This window comes from Pristiophorus japonicus, chromosome 4, assembly GCF_044704955.1.
Source record: "Pristiophorus japonicus isolate sPriJap1 chromosome 4, sPriJap1.hap1, whole genome shotgun sequence".
In the NCBI taxonomy this organism is placed as follows: Eukaryota; Metazoa; Chordata; class Chondrichthyes; family Pristiophoridae; genus Pristiophorus; species Pristiophorus japonicus.
The window spans coordinates 55,658,563-55,678,301 of record NC_091980.1 but is presented as its reverse complement, the minus strand read 5'-3'; the positions used below and the strand labels follow the sequence as shown (position 1 = coordinate 55,678,301).

Genomic DNA, 19,739 nt, shown 5'->3' with positions numbered 1-19,739 from the left:
TTTGTACTCCATCAACCTGATTCATTCATTTCCCCCATCAACCATCTTACTTGCTTCTTTGAATGGGAATAACAAGTTAATGCCAATTAGTACTGAACTGTGGGTAGTTTTATCCTGGGCATAGGAAAACTGCCCAACTTAATTTTGCCCAGAATCATTATATTTGGCACAGACTTTCATCCTAACCTGTCAGGTCTGTAATGGAGCCCAGGTCCCAGAGATAAAACAACAGTGTGAAAATACACCACCATAGATTTTCTGAACTGCCTTACTTTAGCATCAGTGTTAACCCATCCGTGCTACATAGGTTAACGCAGTAGTTAAAATACAGGTTGGACCTCCGTTATCCGGGACTCCCCTATCCAGCACCACCCCTCGTCCGGCATTATTCCCGGCCACCGGGTGGCGCATGCGCAGAACACCGACATGAACAAATTGAAGTCCTTCCTCGCTGCCAACTCCCGCTGGCCTGACCCCGCGATCCAACCCCCCCACCCCCCCATGATCTCTCTGCCACACTCCCAGCCCTAAGCCAGCCAGCCCTGATATCCTCTTGCTCAGTACCTGTACCATCCAATTTAATGTGACCTCCCCTTGTCCAGCAAAATCCCTTATCTGGCACAGGCCATGTCCCGAGGGTGCCGATAAGAGAGGTTCAACCTGTACTGCCGATTGGAAAATCCATGCCATCTCCATCTCCTCCACACAGTTTGACGTTGTAATTATGTAAACATTCCCAAGTACATGGATGCATCCTGTACGCAGCTGACACTTCAAGTTTTGTTCTAAAACCATTGTATAGTATTTATAGAGCAGGACAAATATTGTGTTATTCTTGTTCATAGTGTACATTGACCGCAGCCTTGAAAACCTGTGCTGACAATTTTAGAGTAAGTTGTTATTATTTAAAGGGGTTATAATTGTGCATAAGAAAGATTTCCCAGGAACTAATCCAATGAGTTTTCTTCAAATGGCCTTTTCTAATCTCAATACTACAGTGTGTTGGATGGAGATAGAAGGTGCCGTGGGTCTTAGACCCAGTTAGTGCCACCAGGAGCACCCCTTCTGCTTATCACTAGCAGAGAAATCACAATCTTCACCATTCTCACCAACGTGCAGGTTACAAAGCATCCTCAAAACTCAGCAGTTTTGCATCAGAATTACCTGGATCTCTTTAAAAGCTGACAAGCACATATGTCATGATGAGCATGTAAAGTTCAGACTGTGCTCCAGTGCAATGAAGAGAATCCAAATTCTGCAACATACCTGATTTTATCAATGGGTTCTGCTCCCCAAAGCAGAATTTCAAATGATCAGAAACTCACTGATTCTTTTTTCATCATCCAAATACTCAATCCTAAAAGCTGGGGATTGCATTACAAGTACAGAAACAGTTCACTGGTCACTTGAAAATGTATGTTACATCTCTATATAAAACTTGCCTCTGTATTGTGCATAACCCCTGTAGAGAATAAGATATTATAGTGGGGCAAGAAAAGTACATACTGTACTGATTCTTTGAGTGTTCTTTGTGAATCAGTGAATACGTATGTGAGCATGGGGAAGGAAATCACAGCTCTCTTAAAGGCCTTATGTGTGTTTCTGTGTGTAATTAAAATTGTAGGAATAAAAAGTCCTATGCAGGGTTGGTGAAGCAATAATACCATTTTGTTTCCAATTATGGCACTACCTTATCCTTAAGCAGGAACTCTCTTTTAAAGAATATCTAACTTGTCTACTTTTAGCACAGACAAGGATGGTTTTGCCTGCACCTGTAAATGATTTGTCTTCACAATGTACTTGAGGGCTGATTCCTCTCAAGAGCAAAGTTGAGTTTTCCAGCTTGTTCAACAAGAGAGTTGCATGCAGAAAGTTTGATTCCCCGAATACTAAACCATGGCAGTTTGTGAAACTCATCAGCAAATTGATGGATGAAAAGTCAACAAGAAAACTGAAGGAAATCTATTAACAAAGTGCCAATCTATTATTATTAAATTTGAACATCCCTCGGCACCAGGGGAAAAGTACTACTTCTGAGCTACCAACCTCGCTGGTTAGAAAAGGCAAAAACAGTACCTGCTTCTTGAAATTCCGTATTCACCAGTTCCAACCAGTAGACATCAACCTCGTCAAGGTCATAGCGACATGTGCTCCTTGGAGGCAACGTCATGTCCACGTAGCCAGACTCGGAAGAATCGCAGCCGGTTAGAGTGTCCAACATTTGTTCGCTTGGAGCCAAAAGTGTTTTCTCAAATTCTGGTAAAACCCTACAGAAGGAGCAAATAAGGTCAAAAATTAAATGGTATTCTATCACAAACAATCTCAACTAGGCCACAATTTCAACCTTGTCTTTCCTTGAGGCTTATATGTGAAAAAGGCCAACACGAAACTTGCTGATTTAGAACGGTCCATTGCGACTGACATACAAGTGATTTGGGACCAGTTTGTTGATGTACAATCTGGGATTGAAGGGAACGACAATGCTGGGACTGCTTCAGCCAGACCATTATTACCCCTAGAAAGCATACCCCCAGGCTAATAATAATGCTGGCATCCATCAACATCCAGTTCACTGGGTTGCTGCAAAACTCAAGTTATTTGCTCCTGTGAGCTGGTGCGCTTGCTTTCTCTGTTCATTTTTGTAATTAGACAGATCAGAATTCTTTCAAGAGAACTTGCTAACCCAATCATATCCTATATTGACAGTCTGAATACAGCACTAGTCTTAATATATTTTGCCGCATTTACACAAATTGCACTAAAATACTCAGCAACACACTGCGCGATCTTCCTGCCAGTAAGACGAAAGTACTGCCACAGCATGTTATAGCCAGAGGTTAGCCAACAATATCTTCTCCTCAGTTCCTTGCACAGTAACCTCCAGAGTATCCCAGGTTTCCATCCCTGTCAACCTGTTCTCCCTCAATAGCATTGTCCAATGACATTCCACATGCATGCTGCTGACAACATCTAGTTCTATTTAACCACCACCAACCTCAACTCCACAATCACCACTGTACTACCAGACTGCTTGTCAGACATCAAGTCATGAATGTGTCAGTACTTTTTCCCACTTAATACTCGTAAAATTGAGGCTTCCTATTTGACACCCACCAAAAACTCCATACCGTTGCTCCTGAAGCTTGTTCAGACTGAATCTAACGGTGTGTAACCTGTTCGACCATGAGCTAAACTTCAAACTCCATGGCCCCGAAATTCACGGTCCCGGGAAGGACCGTTCTTGCCCGTTTGTGGAGGCCATTCGTCAAAATCGAATGGCCGTTGCTTTGGGTTCAACTGGCCACCGCGATATAGATTTGGCCCGAGAGGTCTTGCAGGGATGTGGGCCACCGCCGACTCTCATGGCGGTGTGGGGCTTGCGGCAGTAGTGATGCGCTAAAAGTGCACACCACTGCCGCTCTGCTCCCGGACCCAGTTCCAGCGTGAAGAAGCCGGCCCTTCAGCTGACGGTGCCCCCGCCAGCTTTCAGGGCCAGTGCAGAGTGGTAGAGATCTCGGAGCCGTGGGAGCGGAGAGAGACAAAAAGGTACGATCCAGACCTGAGGATATTCAGCACAGAATCCGCTCTCAAAGGGAGAGAGGGAAAGAGAGAGGGCAAGAGAGAGAGGGAGACAGAGAGGGTGAGAGAGGGTGAGAGAGGGAAAGAGGGAGGGAGAGAGAAGGAGGGAGTGAGAGAGAGAGAGAGAGAGAGAGGGAGAGAGAGGAGGAGGGAGGGGGAAAGCGAGAGGGTGAGAGGGAAAGAGAGAGGGGGTGAGAGAAAGGGAGGGAGGGAGAGGGAAAGAGAGAACATGAGAGAGGGAGAGAGAGAGAGAGGGAAAGAGAGGGAAGGGAGAAAAAGAGAAAGGAGAAAGATAGAAGTGAGGAAAGGGAATGAGAAACAGAATGAGAACATTTGATTGGGAGAGAGAAATAGGAATATAGAAAGAGAAAAGGGGAAAAAAAACTAGAGAGAGAGAAATAGAGATCCCGAGATTCACAGAGAGAAAACTGAAATCTCAGTCCAGAGGCTCAGACTGTAAACGTCGTCGCAGCTCAGCATTCCGCACAGTAACAAACGGGAATCTGTTCAACCTCCGCCACCTCCAGGCTAGATCCAAGGTCGTCCCATCCTCTGTCAACGAACTACAAGACGCAGGCGACGCTTGCGTCTGTGCGCACTTGGAGGCTAAACTCCAAGCCATCGTCAACACCTTCACCGAGGTGTACAAGAGCATGGGCCTTATGCTAAAGATCCGTAAGATGTTAACAAATATGATGTGATTGGGATTACAGAGACGTGGCTCCAGGATGATCAGGGCTGGGAACTCAACATCCAGGGGTATTCAACATTCAGGAAGGATAGAATAAAAGGAAAAGGAGGTGGGGTAGCATTGCTGGTTAAAGAGGAGATTAAGCAATAGTTAGGAAGGACATTAGCTTGGATGATGTAGAATCTATATGGGTAGAGCTGCAGAACACCAAAGGGCAAAAAACGTTAGTGGGAGTTGTGTACAGACCTCCAAACAGTAGTAGTGATGTTGGAGAGGGCATCAAACAGGAAATTAGGGGTGCATGCAATAAAGGTGCAGCAGTTATAATGGGTGACTTTAATATGCACATAGATTGGGCTAACCAAACTGGAAGCAATACGGTGGAGGAGGATTTCCTGGAGTGCATAAGGGATGGTTTTCTAGACCAATATGTCGAGGAACCAACTAGGGTGTTGTGTAATGAGAGAGTATTAATTAGCAATCTCGTTGTGCGAGGCCCCTTGGGGAAGAGTGACCATAATATGGTGGAATTCTGCATTAGGATGGAGAATGAAACAGTTAATTCAGAGACCATGGTCCAGAACTTAAAGAAGGGTAACTTTGAAGGTATGAGGCGTGACTTGGCTAGGATAGATTGGCGAATGATACTTAAGGGGTTGACTGTGGATGGGCAATGGCAGACATTTAGAGACCGCATGGATGAACTACAACAATTGTACATTCCTGTCTGGCGTAAAAATAAAAAAGGGAAGGTGACTCAACCGTGGCTATCAAGGGAAATCAGGGATAGTATTAAAGCCAAGGAAGTGGCATACAAATTGGCCAGAAATAGCAGCGAACCCGGGGACTGGGAGAAATTTAGAACTCAGCAGAGGAGGACAAAGGGTTTGATTAGGACAGGGAAAATGGAGTAAGAGAAGAAGCTTGCAGGGAACATTAAGACGGATTGCAAAAGTTTCTATAAATATGTAAAGAGAAAAAGGTTAGTAAAGACAAACGTAGGTCCCCTGCAGTCAGAATCAAGGGAAGTCATAACGGGGAACAAAGAAATGGCAGACCAATTGAACAAGTACTCTGGTTCGGTATTCACTAAGGAGGACACAAACAACCTTCCGGATATAAAAGGGGTCAGAGGGTCTAAGAAGAAGGAGGAACTGAGCGAAATCCTTATTAGTCGGGAAATTATGTTGGGGAAATTGATGGGATTGAAGGCAAATAAATCCCCAGGGCCTGATGGACTGCATCCCAGAGTACTTAAGGAGGTGGCCTTGGAAATAGTGGATGCATTGACAGTCATTTTCCAACATTCCATTGACTCTGGATCAGTTCCTATCGAGTGGAGGGTAGCCAATGTAACCCCACTTTTTAAAAAAGGAGGGAGAGAGAAAATAGGGAATTATAGACCGGTCAGCCTGACCTCAGTAATGGGTAAAATGATGGAATCAATTATTAAGGATGTCATAGCAGTGCATTTGGAAAGAGGTGACACGATAGGTCCAAGTCAGCATGGATTTGTGAAAGGGAAATCATGCTTGACAAATCTTCTGGAATTTTTTGAGGATGTTTCCAGTAGAGTGGACAAGGGAGAACCAGTTGATGTGGTGTATTTGGACTTTCAGAAGGCTTTCCACAAGGTCCCACACAAGAGATTAATGTGCAAAGTTAAAGCACATGGGATTGGGGGTAGTGTGCTGACATGGATTGGGAACTGGTTGTCAGACAGGAAGCAAAGAGTAGGAGTAAATGGGTACTTTTCAGAATGGCAGGCAATGACTAGTGGGGTACCACAAGGTTCTGTGCTGGGGCCCCAGCTGTTTACACTGTACATTAATGATTTAGACGAGGGGATTAAATGTAGTATCTCCAAATTTGCGGATGACACTAAGTTGGGTGGCAGTGTGAGCTGCGAGGAGGATGGTATGAGGCTGCAGAGCGACTTGGATAGGTTAGGTGAGTGGGCAAATGCATGGCAGATGAAGTATAATGTGGATAAATGTGAGGTTATCCACTTTGGTGGTAAAAACAGAGAGACAGACTATTATCTGAATGGTGACAGATTAGGAAAAGGGGAGGTGCAACGAGACCTGGGTGTCATGGTACATCAGTCATTGAAGGTTGGCATGCAGGTACAGCAGGCAGTTAGGAAAGCAAATGGCATATTGGCCTTCATAGCGAGGGGATTTGAGTACAGGGGCAGGGAGGTGTTGCTACAGTTGTACAGGGCCTTGGTGAGGCCACACCTGGAGTATTGTGTACAGTTTTGGTCTCCTAACCTGAGGAAGGACATTCTTGCTATTGAGGGAGTGCAGCGAAGGTTCACCAGACTGATTCCCGGGATGGCGGGACTGACCTATCAAGAAAGACTGGATCAACTGGGCTTGTATTCACTGGAGTTCAGAAGAATGAGAGGGGACCTCATAGAAACGTTTAAAATTCTGATGGGTTTAGACAGGTTAGATGCAGGAAGAATGTTCCCAATGTTGGGGAAGTCCAGAACCAGGGGTCACAGTCTAAGGATAAGGGGTAAGCCATTTAGGACCGAGATGAGGAGAAACTTCTTCACCCAGAGAGTGGTGAAGCTGTGGAATTCTCTACCACAGAAAGTAGTTGAGGCCAATTCATTAAATATATTCAAAAAGGAGTTAGATGAAGTTCTTACTACTAGGGGGATCAGGGGGTATGGCGAGAAAGCAGGAATGGGGTACTGAAGTTGCATGTTCAGCCATGAACTCACTGAATGGCGGTGCAGGCTAGAAGGGCCGAATGGCCTACTCTTGCACCTATTTTCTATGTTTCTATGTAAGACAAAGATCCTCTACCAACCTGACCCCCTCCCCCACCATCAAAATCCACGGTGAGGCCTTGTCAACGTGGAGTATTTTCCATACCGTGGGAGCCTACTGTCAGCAAGGGCAGACATCGATGACGATGTCCAACACCGCCTTCAGTATGTCAGCGCAGCCTTCAGTCATCTGAGGAAGAGAGTTTTTGAAGACCAGGACCTCAAATCTGGCACTAAGCTTATGGTCTACGGGGCAGTAGTGATACCCGCCCTCCTATATGGCTCAGAGACGTGGACTAATTCCAGCAAACACCTCAAAGCACTGGAGTAGTACCACCATCGCTGCCTCCGCAAGATCCTGCAACTCCATTGGGAGGACAGAAGCACCAACGTCAGTGTTCTCGCTCAGGCCAACATCCCCAGCATCGAGGCACTGATCACACTCGACCAGCTCCGTTGGGCGGGTCACATCGTCCGCATGCCTGACACGAGACTCCCAAAGCAAGCGCTCTTCTTGGAGCCTCGACACGGCAAGCGATACCCAGGTGGGTAGAGGAAACGTTTCAACGACACCCTCAAAGCCTCCTTGATAAAGTGCAACATCCCCACCGGCACCTGGGAATCCCTGGCCCAAGACTGCTCAAAATGGAGGAAGAGCATCTGGGAGCACGCTGAGCATCTGGGAGCACGCTGAGCACCTCGAGTCTCGTCGCCAAGAGCATGCAGAAACCAAGCACAGATAGCAGAAGAAGTGTGCAGCAAACCAGATTCCCCACCCACCCTTTACTTCAACCACTGTCTGTCCAACTTGTGACAGAGACTGTAGGTCCCGCATTGGACTGTTCAGCCACCTGAGAATTCACTTTTAGAGTGGAAGCAAGTCACCCTTGACTTTGAGGGACTGCCTATGTTGATCTTACGTGTGCCTATCCTGCAACTCCACCTTAGTGTCTCCCCTGTGGCTACCTCATGGGTCTGGGAAGGCTGTTGTGTTCCCTGTGTGAAAGCTGCAGATGTCCTTCTGGGATGTCCTCGAACAGCTTTGGGCCTGGAAGGGGCGGCTGGAGACTGGTGAACACCCTCCTGGGAGGGTTCAGTCTGGCTTGGCTCAGACGAGGCCATTCGTGGAGGTACTGGCGGAGTGACATGTCTGGGGTCAGGAATGCTGCGAGCCGGAGGGAGCGTATCATCCATATCCTGGCCCGAGGAGCCTGAATAGCTCACCAGTTTTTACCACATCCTCAACAAGACTGAAACTCTTATCCAGGTTTGACTTCTCCAATATGCTCCCATCATTCAATGGCTTATTTAGTTGTACCATCATCATTTTCTGACACATTCGGGTGACATGTGTTGTGTGGTTCTCGGTAGTTCGACTCTACATAAACTCCAACTTGTCTAAAATATTGTTGCCTGCACTCTGTCCCATAGTAAAATTCCATTCATCCAGCACTCATTTTCACAACCTCCATTGGCTCCCTGTCCTCCAACATGGTAAATGCAAAATCTTCAGCTACAAATCACCAGCCTATCTCGGCAGTCGTCTTCAGGTTGTGACCATCTTCCCCGTCACATTAATGGTAGAGCTTCCAGCCACCTCAGCACTTACTGCCTGGAACTCTCTCCGTGGACTCTTCGCTTTGCTACCTCTCTCCTCCTTCAAAAACTGTCTCAAAACAAAGAGGTCATTAAATACGCAATTGAACCAGAGCTACCGCACTGCCTCCTCTACCTCTTTCTGAGAAAATCACCTGTTTCCTGTGGCTGAACCAGGAGAAATTTTCGAACGTTGTCTCTGCCAACATTCTCCATGTAACTTTGGCACCACCCAGAACTGCATGCCACCCGAAGGTGTCTGAAAATGGTAATGGTACAACTAAAAAAGCCATTGGATGATGGCTTAGCAGTACATCATAACACCACAACAGCTCCCAAAATCAGTTGACACGGTCATCCAGTAGCTCAGGCAAACTATAATGCTTAATTCCTGCCACCCTGCATCTTGTATACTGCATACCAGGATTATCTAAACTGTAGCCCGTTGGCCACATGCGGCCCTCAAGGCCAAAAAAAGCTTTGTCTTATCAACAATTATTTGTTACTCACTGATTCGCCCTGTGTGAAATTTGTGCGGATGGTGTTTGGAGAAGGGCTGTCCTTAGTGCTGTTGCCCCATTAATGGATAAATCCGAAATCAGAGTACCCATATCTGTTAGTATCAGCAACTTGAGATAAATGCAACTTCATTGGAACTTTATATGTGACCCAAGGCTCCAGAATATGTACCTATGTTGTTCAGAAAGATGAGAAGCTTGTAAGCTCCCACGATATACCCTCACGTAACACTTTCTGCATTGCAATTATTGTAACTGGAGAACAATTTTAATTAGAAAAATAAAAAATTACATTGGGGAAAGGGTGACAAATTAACTATGGACCCAGAAATGGGAATACAATTAACACGTATTTCTGATATTTTATTGGTTAAAAGTTTCAACAATTTGAGATGTGGCGTTCCTAGGACATCATGTAAATATCAATCTTTCAGGAGGAACTCCACGACTTTCTGCCACTGATACCATTTCTTTCTGTATTCACAACGCACCAATTGCTTGCCCTGATAGTCAACAGTGTACCTGCCAAGTGTTTAATCTGCAGGCAGTTTATAGTCTATGAAATAAATTCACATCTACCAGTAGCGTGTACTTGAGGGAGGGCTCCCCATCCTCTGCCTTGTCCTGGGACGGTTAGTAACATGGGCAGCTCACAGGGGGAAGGGTAGAAAATAAATAAATACTAGTTTCAAATAAAAGAGAACAAATTAATACTAAGTCTTGGACGATGGCTATAAACCACTCAAGCTCCAGTCTGATGATTTGTAATATAATTTGAAACCTAGATTAGATTAAAATGTGTAACTCATTCATAGACATCTGTTATTTTATATACAAACAATCTGAAGATGAAACACTTGATTTATATAAGAACATAAGAAATAGGAGCAGGAGTAGGCCATTCAGCCCTTCGAGCCTGCTCCGCCATTCAATAAGATCATGGCTGATCTACTTCAACTCCACCGTCCTGCTCTATATCTTGGTTCCCTTACAATCCAATAATCTACTGATCTCTGTCTTAAATATACTCAATAACTGAGCAACCATAGCCCTCTAGGGTAGAGATTGCATCTACCTTCCCTACCCCAGGCCTCCAGAAACCAAGCGCATCGACCTGTGTCATTATCAAAAATTAAGGGACTCATAATATCAGGAAGTCCCACGCACCCTTGATGCGAAATGCCCTCACACACTTCCAGATCCAGGTAAATTGTAAAGGGGGTGCAGGAACAGAGAGACCTGGGGGTGCAGGTACACAAACCTTTGACGGTGGCAGGACAAGTTGAGAAAACTGTTAAAAAAGCAGATGGGATCCTTGGCTTTATCAGTAGAGGAAGTTATGCTGAACCTTTATAAAACATGGTTAGACCAATTCTGGGCACCACATTTTAGGAAGGATGGTAAGGCCTTGGGGAGGGTGCAGAAGAGATTTACTCGAATGCTACTAGGGATGAGGGACTTCAGTGATGTGGAGAGACTGGAGAAGCTGGGGTTGTTCTCCTTAGAGCAGAGAAGGTTAAGAGGAGAGGTATTTAAAATCATGACTGGTTTTAATAGAGTAAATATAGAGAAACTGTTTCCAGTAGCAGAAGGGTCATTAACTGGAGAACACAGATTTAAGGTGATTGGCAAAAGAAGCAGAGGCGACAGGAGGAAACATGTTTTTACACAGTGAGTTATTGTGATCTGGAATGCACTGCCTGAAAGAGTGGTGGAAGCAGATTCAATAGTAACATTCAAAAGGGAATTGGATAAATTCTTGATGTGAAAAGAATGACAAGACAATGGGGAAAAAGCAGGGGGGTGGGACAGCTCTAGCAGAGAGCCGGCACAGGCACAATTGGCCGACTGGCCTCCTTTTGTGCTGTATCATTCTATGATTCCATGGAATCTCCACATAAACCTCATGGGAAACTGGCGTCTTAAGGGTTAATTTATTTTGCATGGGGAGAAAAATAATTCATTGATAGGAGCTTTTGGGAAATCAACATTACATGAGATCCAGCACCCCCACCATACCCCAGCCGTGACTTACATTGGGGTGCTGTTCCATGGGTGCTGCCAGCCTTCTGGTATCTCAGCCTCGCACTTGTTCTTCATTTTGTGAACTATAATGAGCATCAAACAAATGACTGGGACTGTGGGAGGCATCATAGCCAAGCTGGATTCTTCCCACACTGAACAGCCACCACTATTTTTTTCACTCGAGCTGACCTGATAGAGGCTTTCAAGATCATGACGGGTTATGATTAAGGTAAACAGGGACAGATTATTTTCACTGGTCAGGTAGACAGTAACAAAACAGCACATATTTATGATAGTCACAAAAAAAATTGGAGGTGTTTTAAAAAATTTCCTTACAAGAAAGGGTGGTTACAATGTGAAATTCTCTGCCACCAACCATCGTTGAAGTAGAGTCCGTAAATTCTTTTAATGAGTTAGCTAGTTGCTTGAAAAAGAGGTGTGGGGAGCAAGCAGGAGCGTGGGAAAAACACCAATGCAAACCCAAGGGGGCCTGACGGGCCTGGTTTCTCTACTGTAAAATTCTGTGATTCTATGTGTGCTTTTTCCAGGTCACTGCAAAGCAATCAGAAGATAAACTCTGTCCGAGCTGATTCTTCTGCTCTGCCCTTGGGGCACTAAAGGTCAATTCTTAGCCGAGAGTAGCTACATCAGCACACACACAAAAACAAATCAATTCTGGGACCTTCCTGATCTCTATTGCTTAGCATCACATTGCAACCTACAAAGCCAGCAGGAGCACTCTCAGATCTAACTTTTTAACAGAGCACTCATTCGCCGGAGATCCAGAGCTTTTCTGTGATAGCTGTCCCCTCTTTCGCAACACTTTCGGTAATGGTAGCATAGTTGTAATGTGACTGGACTAGTAATCCAGAGGCCTGCACTAATGATCCAGAGACATGAGTTCAAATCCCACCATGGCAGCTGGGGAATTTAAATTCAGTTAATTAAATAAATCTGGAATATAAAGCTAGTATCAATAATGGTGAGTAATGAAACTACCAGATTGTCGTAAAAACCCTTCTGGTTCACTAATGTCCTTTAGGGAAGGAAATCTGCTGTCCTTACCCAGTCTGGCCTATATGTGACTCCAGACCAACAGCAATGTGGTTGACTCTTAACTACCCTCTGAAATGGCCTAGCAAGCCACTCAGTTGTGCACAACCACTACGAAAAACTATACTAAGAATAAAAGTGGGAATGTTTGCTGATGACTGCAGTGTTCAGTGCCATTTGCAACTCCTCACATAATGGAGCAGTCCATGCCCGCATGCAGCAAAACCTGGACGACATTCAGGCTTGGGCTGATAAGTGGCAAGTAACATTCACGCCACACAAGTGCCAGGCAATGCCTATCACCAGCAACCACCGCCCCATGATATTCCCACATCCCCATGACATTACCATCACCGAATCCCTCACTATCACCATTCACCAGAAATTTAACTGGACCAGCCACATAAATAATGTAGCCACAAGAGCAGGTCAGAGGCTGGGTATTCTGCGGTGAGTGTCTCGCTCCTGACTCCCCAAAGCCTTTCCACCATCTACAAGGCACAAGTCAGGAGTGTGATAGAATACTCTTCACTTGCCTGGATGAGTGCAGCTCCAACAACACTCAGGAAGCTCGACATCATCCAGGACAAAACAGCCGGCTTGATTGACACCCCATCCACCACCTTAAACATTCAATCCTCCATCATCAATGTACCGTGGCTGCAGTGTGTACCATCTACAAGATGCACTGCAGCAACTCGCCACGGCTTCTTCAGTAGCACCTCCCAAACCCGCGCCCTCTACCACCTAGAAGGACAAGGGCAGCATGTGCATGGGAACACCAGCATCTCCACGTTCCCCTGCAAGTTACACACCATGCTGACTTCAAAATATATCACAGTTCCCTCATCGTTACTGGGTCAAAATCCTGGAACTCCCTCCCTAACGGCACTGTGGGAGTACCCTCACCACACAAGACTGCAGCAGTTCAAGAAGGCGGTTCACCACCATCTTCACAACGGCAATTAGGGATGGGCAATAAATGCTGGACTTGCCAACGACGCCCACATCTCATGAACAAATTTTTTTTTAAACCATCAAGTTTGGCTGCTCGTAAAGGAACATTCCATGTAATCTGCATAAACATCATAAATATGAGCTGTATCTGCTTTCCCAATACACTCTATGTAAAAAGAAATCTAAATCATGCCATATTTTGGCATTTTATTCCAGAAACAACTGTCCTGCAGCCTGTGATGACTGTGGACAGCTTTTCCACAATTAGGTGCATGTAAATGGAACGGGACAGTGAGGGAGTGTTAGACTGTAACCTGTCACTCCATTAATTTCAGCACTGGAATTAAATTTAATAACAATAGAAGGAAAATGAACAGTGTAAAACGACTGCCTACTGAGATGGCACAACACAGTTAAAATGTAATTATATTTCCCTACAGCATTTTGCTGAAGTCAAGAAGGTGCTGGAAGTCAACATCAACATATCACATTTCTAAAATGTTGAGATTGATGGATAACATAGATTCAAGCAAATTATCTAACCTGAACTGTAAGCGCACAATAAGATGTAGAATATTAACAAGCAAGACTTGAGATTGGAAAGAATTGTTTTCCCATAGAGCAGTGAATGAGCAGAAATGTCCTCAAACTAAAGATTGGGAAGACCAAAGCCATTGTCTTCGTTCCCCGCCACAAATTCCGTTCCCTAGCAACAGATTCACCCCTCATCCAAATCTCTGCTGCTCATATCCTACTCACCATGACCCGTCCGTCCATTGCCCATGTGCTCGCTGACCTACATTAGCTCCCGTTTTAAAATTCTCATCCTTGTTTTCAAATCATTCTATGGCCTCGCCCTGCCCTATCTCTGTAACCTCCTCCTGCTCTACAGCCCTCCGAGATCTCTGCTCTCCCCCAATTCTGGCCTCTTGCACATCGCAGATTTTCATCGGTCCACCACTGGCGGTTGTGTCTTCAGCTGCCTAGGCCCTAAGCTCTGGAATTCCCTCCCTAAACCTTTCCGCGTCTCTTTCTCTTTCTTCCTTTAAGATGCTCCTGAAAACCTACTTCTTTGACCAAGTTTTGGTCCCCTGTCATAATATCTCCTTATGTTGCTCGGTTCTAAATCTTGTTTGGTAACACTCCTGTAAAGCGCCTTGAGACATTTTACTATGTTAACGGCGCTATATAAATGGAAGTTGTTGTTGTTGAATATGTAGAAAAAACTGCCAGTTAATATTGTTAAAACTGTATCAATGATCATTTCTAATACAGCTGGATAAATATCTGGCTCAAAAGGATTGAGGATAAGAAGGAAAAGTAAAATCAAGGTAACGGAATGCTCTGTGGAGCATAATGGTGGTGTCAAAGGAACCTCATACAATGGAAGGCAACAAATCAAGAACCGATTTATTTTTCATTATCGGGCATCACTGGTAAGGCCAGCATTTATTGCCCATCTCTAATTGCCCTGAGATGTTGGTGGTTGGCCTTATTCTTCAACCGCTGCGATCCGTGTAGCGAAGGCGCGCTCATTCTGCTGTTGGCTAGGACGTTCATAGTGGCTTGATACAACTGAGTAGCTTGCTAGGCCACTTCAGTGGTAGTTAAGAGTCAACCACATTAATGTGGGACTGTAGTCACATGTCGGGTAGAACAGGTAAGGATGACAGGCTTCCTTCCCTAAAGGCCATTTGTGAATCAGTGGGTTTTTACATCAATCGAACAGTTTTCTGTTCACTTTTTTTTTACTGATATCAGATTTAATAAAATTAAATTCAAATTCTCAAAGTGCCATGGTGGGTTTTGAACTCACGTTCTCTGGATTACTCATCCAGCAACATGTCCACTACACTACTGTACCCACTACAGTAATCTAATGGTTATGTTGAATGTAAGGCCAGACTGATATTCTGAAGATCTGCTGTACTTAGCTTTGGGTTGGGTTGGAGAAACTTCACAAAGCCTTTCTTGGAAAATGAAATGGGTTGGGTAAAGTTCATAATAAAATGTAGTTAGTGACAGGAATGGGCTTGGTGAGAAAAATAGGCTTTCTCCTTCAAACAAACATAAAAGCAAAATACTGCAGATATTGGAATCTGAAATAAAAACAGAAAATGCTGGAAATACTCAGCATGTCAGGCAGTACCTGTGGAGAGAGAAACAGAGTTAACGTTTCAGATCAATGACCCTTCGTCAGAACTGGAAAGAGTTAGAGATGTAACAGGATTTTAAGCAAGTGTAGGGGTAGGAAAACGGGGGAGGGGAGGAAAGAACAAATGGGAAGGTCTGTGATAGGATGGAAGGCAGAAGAGATTAAGAGACAAAAAGAATGATGGTGCAAGGCAAAAGGAGATAGTAATGGAACAAGTTATGAAACAAAAGATGAGTCTAGATAGGGTGTAAATGGAGATAGCAGAATCATAACAGCTGCCATGGGGAAAGAGAAAAAAACAGAAAAAAAGAAAAAAATATAGGGGCAGAGGTTATGGTTTGAAATTGTTAAACTCAATGTTGAGTCCAGAAGGCTGTAAAGTGCCTCAACGAAAGATGAGGTGTTGTTGTTGAGTTTCATTGGAACAGTGCAGGAGTTCAAGGACAAAGAGATCAGAGTGGGAGTGAAGCAGAGAATTAAAGTGACAGGTGACCGGAAGCTCAGGATCATGCTTACGGACTGAATGGAGATGTTCTGCAAAGCGGTCACCCAATCTGCATTTGTTCTCCCCAATGTAGAGGAGACCACATCGTGAGCAACCTTTTCTCATCGTCAATCTTAAATCCCTTTCCTATGTTTGAGGACCATGTAGTCCAAAAATACTACAATCTTGCCAATGAGCATTACAAACATTTCAGAATGTAAAAATTCCATGCCAATTGCAGCCACGTTTGAAATTATTTTTTTTTACTGGTGCAAACCTTCCTCAGAGAGTTGAACAGCTGGAACTGCAAGAGTTCAAGCCTTGTATTATAATGGAAACTTTAACTTGGTTCATTCACCAAGAACTCAATACTTAGTGCCAGTAAGGGAAACCGTAACTCTTCACGCAAAGCATTTGGAATCACAGTTCATAATATTGAATATGGCAAACAGTATGGCAGATACTCATGTCTTTAATGCAGTGCAGCTAAATAAAATTTCAGTAAGACATTTAGCATCAATCAACAATAAGTCTGGAGCTAAGCCACATATCTGAACCTGGCTAAAATAACTAATATGTATGAGCTGGGTTAATGCAAATTTGGAAATAGCCAACTATTCACTCTGGGAAGAGGCCAGCAAAATTCAGATTCTGAACTCAATTGTCTTAGCTCAGTTTGGATCAAAGTTTCCAGTAATTAGGCATTTACAAGAGTTTAAATGCTTGATCCAATTTTTTATTAGTTCCATTAAATATTGCCAAAAATACTGCTACGGGACAGTATCCAGAATCATACATACCACCCATTAGCATTTTCATCTCCTTCTCTGAAAACATCAGCAGTATTGCTTCAACATCCTGATAGCATGTTCCACCAGTTTGGTTAGCGGCATCATTTTCATTCAGCCTCTGGACTGGAGTCAAACGCTGGTGCAGTAAAGGGTATCCCTGATCTCCCAGCAGAGTTATCCTTCAAATAGCGGTAGCACCTTAGATTGTCACTAGAATAAAGCTGCATGGCTGTTGCTGGGGAATCTGGCAATCACCTGCATTACTTGGTTGTCATGGCCCAAGACTAAATGGAATCCTCTGCAGAACATGTCTACCATGGGGTTGTTGTTTGGCACTCTAAGAGCAACATGGGGGCTATCAATGAAGCCCTGCACTTTTTGGAACCCTGCCACCAAGTAGAGGTGCTGGACTCACTCAAGTTGTTCTCTCCTTTCCGTTAGGAAAGTGACAAGCGCATTGCTACCGACAAACAGTGACCTGTTTGATGTAAGAGTGCACATCAACTTCACTGATCTGGCAAATATCAACAGGACTGATTTAAAATAGTCAGTAGCATAAAAGTTCAATGCAGTGTTGACTAGTAATACAACAGGCAGGGCTATCCCTGTGTCGTCGGAAGGTCATGTTCCAGTTGTCGACACAACTTGGCCACCACTTTTCTACTGAATCAATAGATGGCAAAGGCATGTCCCTTCCCATATGACCAAATTGTTGTGCCTGGGTGGTATGACATAATTCCTGGGCTACCTGCAAATCCCAATGCCAGGTGCCTCCTGTCGGGTAAGAGGTGCCTGCTATGGAAATGCACCTGTGTCTCCTCCCTCCACAGGGATTCCTCCTCCAAATCCAGCAGGTAAGCCCAATGAAATGCTCGTGGTCAGCATTGGTTGCCTGATGTAGGGGTGGACTACTGGCAGCAGAAAAGCTACTGTAGGAGGTGTTCACCAAAGAAGTGCTGAATTGAAGGAAAACAAGCAAGCAGTCAGGGAAGAAATGCAGTAGCTTTAAAGCACAAAGTTCAGCTTGTCAAGTCAAAAACAGCAATCGGAATGCAAGTCTAAAAAACATGCCAATTTAGGCTTACATGGACGAGTTCTTCAATAAATAAGTTACAGGCGTCCTAGCATCGGTTTAATGCGGGCATTCAGTGAATCAAGAGCTGCACTGCAAAGCAGCACTGGGAACTTGGCATGGGACCACTTCCAAGTACTTACATCATTTTGTACAGGCTACTGAGGGCACCTCAAAATTGTAAAATACTTCTGCTCCATGGAATCAAGAACTCGGTGCTAAATGCACTGAGGCCTAGGTACCTGACTCCACAGACCATGCGTACCATTCGCGAGGGGCCCTCAGAGGCTGAGACAGGTGAAATTATAATGGCGAATAAAGAAATGGCAGAGACTTTAAACAAATATTTTGTATCTATCTTCACTGTAAAAGTCACAAAAACCCAACCAAAAATAGTGGGAAACCAAGGGACTAATGAGAGTGAGGAACTTAAAAATAATTAATATCAGTAGAGAAAAAGTACTGGAGAATCTAATGGGACTAAAAGCCAACAAATTCCCTGGACTTGATGGCCTACATCCTCGGGCTCTAAAAGAGGTGGCTACAGAGATAGTGGATGCATTGGTTGTGATCTTCCAAAATTCCCGAGATTTTAGAATGGTCCCAGCGGATTGGAAGGTAGCAAATGTAACACCTGTATTCAAGAAAGGAGGGAGAGAGAAATCAGGGAACTACAGGCCAGTTAGCCTGACATCAGTTGTCGGGAAAATGCTGGAATCCATTATTAAGGAAGTGGTAACACGGCACTTAGAAAATCATATTTAACATATTTATTAGAGTTTTTTGAGGATGTAACTAGTGGGGTAGATTAAGGGGAACCAGTGGATGTAGTATATTTGGATTTCCAAAAGGCATTCGATAAGATGTCACATAAAAGGTTGCTATGCATGATATGGGCTCATGGGGTTGGGGGTAATATATTAGCATGGATAGAGGATTGGTTAATGGAAAGAAAACAGAGAGTAGGGATAAACAGTCATTTTCCAGTTGGCAGGCTGCCAGGATCAGTGCTTGGGCCTCAACTATTTACATACAATCTATATTAATGACTTGGATGGAGGGACCGAGTATAATGTAGCCAAGTTTGCTGATAATACAAAGATGGGTGGTAAAGCAAATTGTGAGGGCACTAAATATCTGTGAAGGGATATAAACAGGCTAAGTGAGTGGGCAAAATTTTGGCAGATTGAGTATAATGTGGGAAAATGTGAGGTTATCCACTTTGGCCGAAATAATAGAAAAGCAAATTATAATTTAAATGGAGAAAAATTGCAAAGTTCTGCAGTACAGAGGGACCTTGGGGTCCTTTTGCATGAAACACAAAAAGTTAACATGCAGGTACAGCAAGTAATCAGGAAAGCAAATGGAATGTTGGCCTTTATTGCAAAGAGGATAGAGTATAAAAGCAGAGAAGTCCTGCTACGGCTGTACAGGGTATTGGTAAGGCCATTCCTGGAGTACTGCATACAGTTTTGGTCTCTATATTTAAGGAAGGATATACTTGCATTGGAGGCTGTTCAGAGAAGGTTCACTAGGTTGATTCCAGAGATGAGGGGATTGACTTATGAAGATAGATTGAGTAGGTTGGGCCTATACACACTGGAGTTCAGAAGAATGAGAGGTGATCTTATTGAAACATATAAGATAATGAGGGGGCTCAACAAGGTGGATGCAGAGAGGATATTTCCACTCATAGGGGAAACTAAAACTAGGGGACATAGTCTCTGAATAAGGGGCCGCCCATTTAAAACTAAGATGAGGAGAAATTTCTTCTCAGAGGGTTGTAAATCTATGGAATTCTCTGCCCCAGAGAGCTTTGGAGGCTGGGTCATTGAATATATTTAAGGTGGAGATAGACAGATTTTTGAGCGATAAGGGAGTTAAGGGTTATGGGAAACGGGCAGGGAAGTGGAGCTGAGTCCATGATCAGATCAGCCATGATCTTATTGAATGGTGGAGCAGGCTCGAGGGGCCAAATGGCCTACTCCTGCTCCTATTTCTTATGTTCTTATGGACCACTTCCCATGCACAACACT

At 44.3% G+C, this 19,739-nt stretch overlaps 1 protein-coding gene across 12 annotated transcripts in view; it reads right to left on the bottom strand.

Moving 5' to 3' along the window:
* Positions 1–19,739, bottom strand: part of LOC139262914 (protein Jade-1-like) — a 197,528-nt gene that overhangs the window by 82,188 nt on the left and 95,601 nt on the right. For all 12 annotated transcript variants that reach the window (XM_070878203.1, XM_070878205.1, XM_070878204.1 and 9 more), the window contains one exon: positions 2,077–2,267. In XM_070878203.1, coding sequence (XP_070734304.1) covers positions 2,077–2,267 — 191 coding nt within the window. The remainder of the gene's footprint in view (positions 1–2,076; positions 2,268–19,739) is intronic.